Source organism: Austrofundulus limnaeus, unplaced genomic scaffold (genome assembly GCF_001266775.1).
Source record: "Austrofundulus limnaeus strain Quisiro unplaced genomic scaffold, Austrofundulus_limnaeus-1.0 Scaffold4984, whole genome shotgun sequence".
In the NCBI taxonomy this organism is placed as follows: domain Eukaryota; kingdom Metazoa; phylum Chordata; class Actinopteri; order Cyprinodontiformes; family Rivulidae; genus Austrofundulus; species Austrofundulus limnaeus.
Genome location: NW_013957386.1, coordinates 1 through 1,430, shown reverse-complemented (window position 1 = coordinate 1,430; position 1,430 = coordinate 1). Strand labels below are relative to the sequence as shown.

The window sequence follows — 1,430 nt, the reverse complement described above, 5'->3', positions numbered from 1 at the left end:
CAGATTGTGGTGAGGCTGTAAGACGATGCCATTGGGCAGTCCTCTGAAGTGTTTCCCTCCACCATTACAGACAGCAGACCTGTGATTTAACAAGTTAATTAATTAAATGAATGTAGCCAATCAGAAGAAGAATAACAGGGTTAGGAGAACAAACATGTGTATTTTCTGGTATCATCAGAGGACCACAGTCAGTCTACACGAGAACATCTTTATTTGACAAAGATTCTCACAAACATGTATTTTCTTTGACCCTTGAACAGTTGCTTCAGTTGTTGGTTGTGTAAACATCTTGTTTACTGATGACAGAATCAGGATGAAGGGATGAAGGCAGATGTGTTGTGGGTTCTTGTGCGACTGTGTGAAACAGATTACTCTGTGTGTTTCTGAACCACTCCATCCTGATTTCTGTTTGTTTCAGCGAAGAATAAAAACAAGAAATGAGAGTTTCACCTGTTTGTTTCTTCATCATCACTGGAAGAGGAGTAGTCTGCGGCCTTGTTGAGGCGAGCCACAGCAGCTTTTACTGCCTGAGGGGTGAAAGGAGGAGCGTCTGACACATCAACACTAAACTACATCAGTTTAATCTGAGAGATTATTCCTGCTGTGAAAACAGAAATTAACTGCTTCGTTACATTTATAGGAAGCACAGGTTCATTTCTCCAGCCTCACCAGGCCTGAGTACTGCCTCAGCTCCTCTCAGTCAACAGACCAGTGGGACCAGGCCTCACACTGTGGTCCAAACATACAGCCACACATCAGAACCTGACTGACATCTGTCAGTGAGGACAAGATTAAAGCTGTGGGACTCCAGTGGACCACAGAGCCTTCATCCATGAATGTGACAACATGGAACGAGACTGGGCCAAAGTGTGGACCCTGCATGGGATTGTGTTTCCTTCCTTCATTTAAAAACTGCATCGTGTGTTTTCTGTGTCTAAGATTTAAATGAGTCTGATGTGAAACATTTAAGAGACAAACATCCTGAAGAAGAAGAGATCAGGAAGGTGGACACTGTTCCACACAGCTGTTTGAGAGAAACTACACCTAAACGTTACCTGTGAGTGTCCACTTGTGTTGTGTGCCTTCTTGTTGTGATGCAGGAGAGGACTGTCAGGGCTGAAGCAGCCTGAAATCACAGTGATCATAGATCTAAAACTACACAGACAACACAGCCTACAGACACACACTGCAACATTTACACAAGTGTTTATTTGTGTTTGGCAGATGTTTCATTAAAAACACTAAAATGAAAACACTAAAATGAAAACACTAAATATGGTGAAAACAGTCAGATGTATAACTGAGACAATGGAATAAAGAAGAAAGAAGACAAAACTGACAACAACAATAACTCTGCAGCTGCTTGAAGGGACGACCTCAACCTGCCGTCATTTTCCAACAACTGCTGGAGTTAAAGAGGAATTATCTGT

General features: G+C 42.3%; 1 protein-coding gene across 1 annotated transcript; it reads right to left on the bottom strand.

The window, feature by feature from the left end:
• LOC106512225 (mitogen-activated protein kinase kinase kinase kinase 4) lies at nucleotides 1-1,126 on the bottom strand (the record flags this gene model as incomplete). The annotated part of the gene is given in 3 exon segments (XM_014000891.1): nucleotides 1-79; nucleotides 451-527; nucleotides 1,056-1,126. Coding segments are annotated over 3 exon segments (227 nt in total), but the record flags the coding sequence as incomplete, so codon positions are not given.
• Between the last annotated feature and the right edge of the window lie 304 nt (nucleotides 1,127-1,430).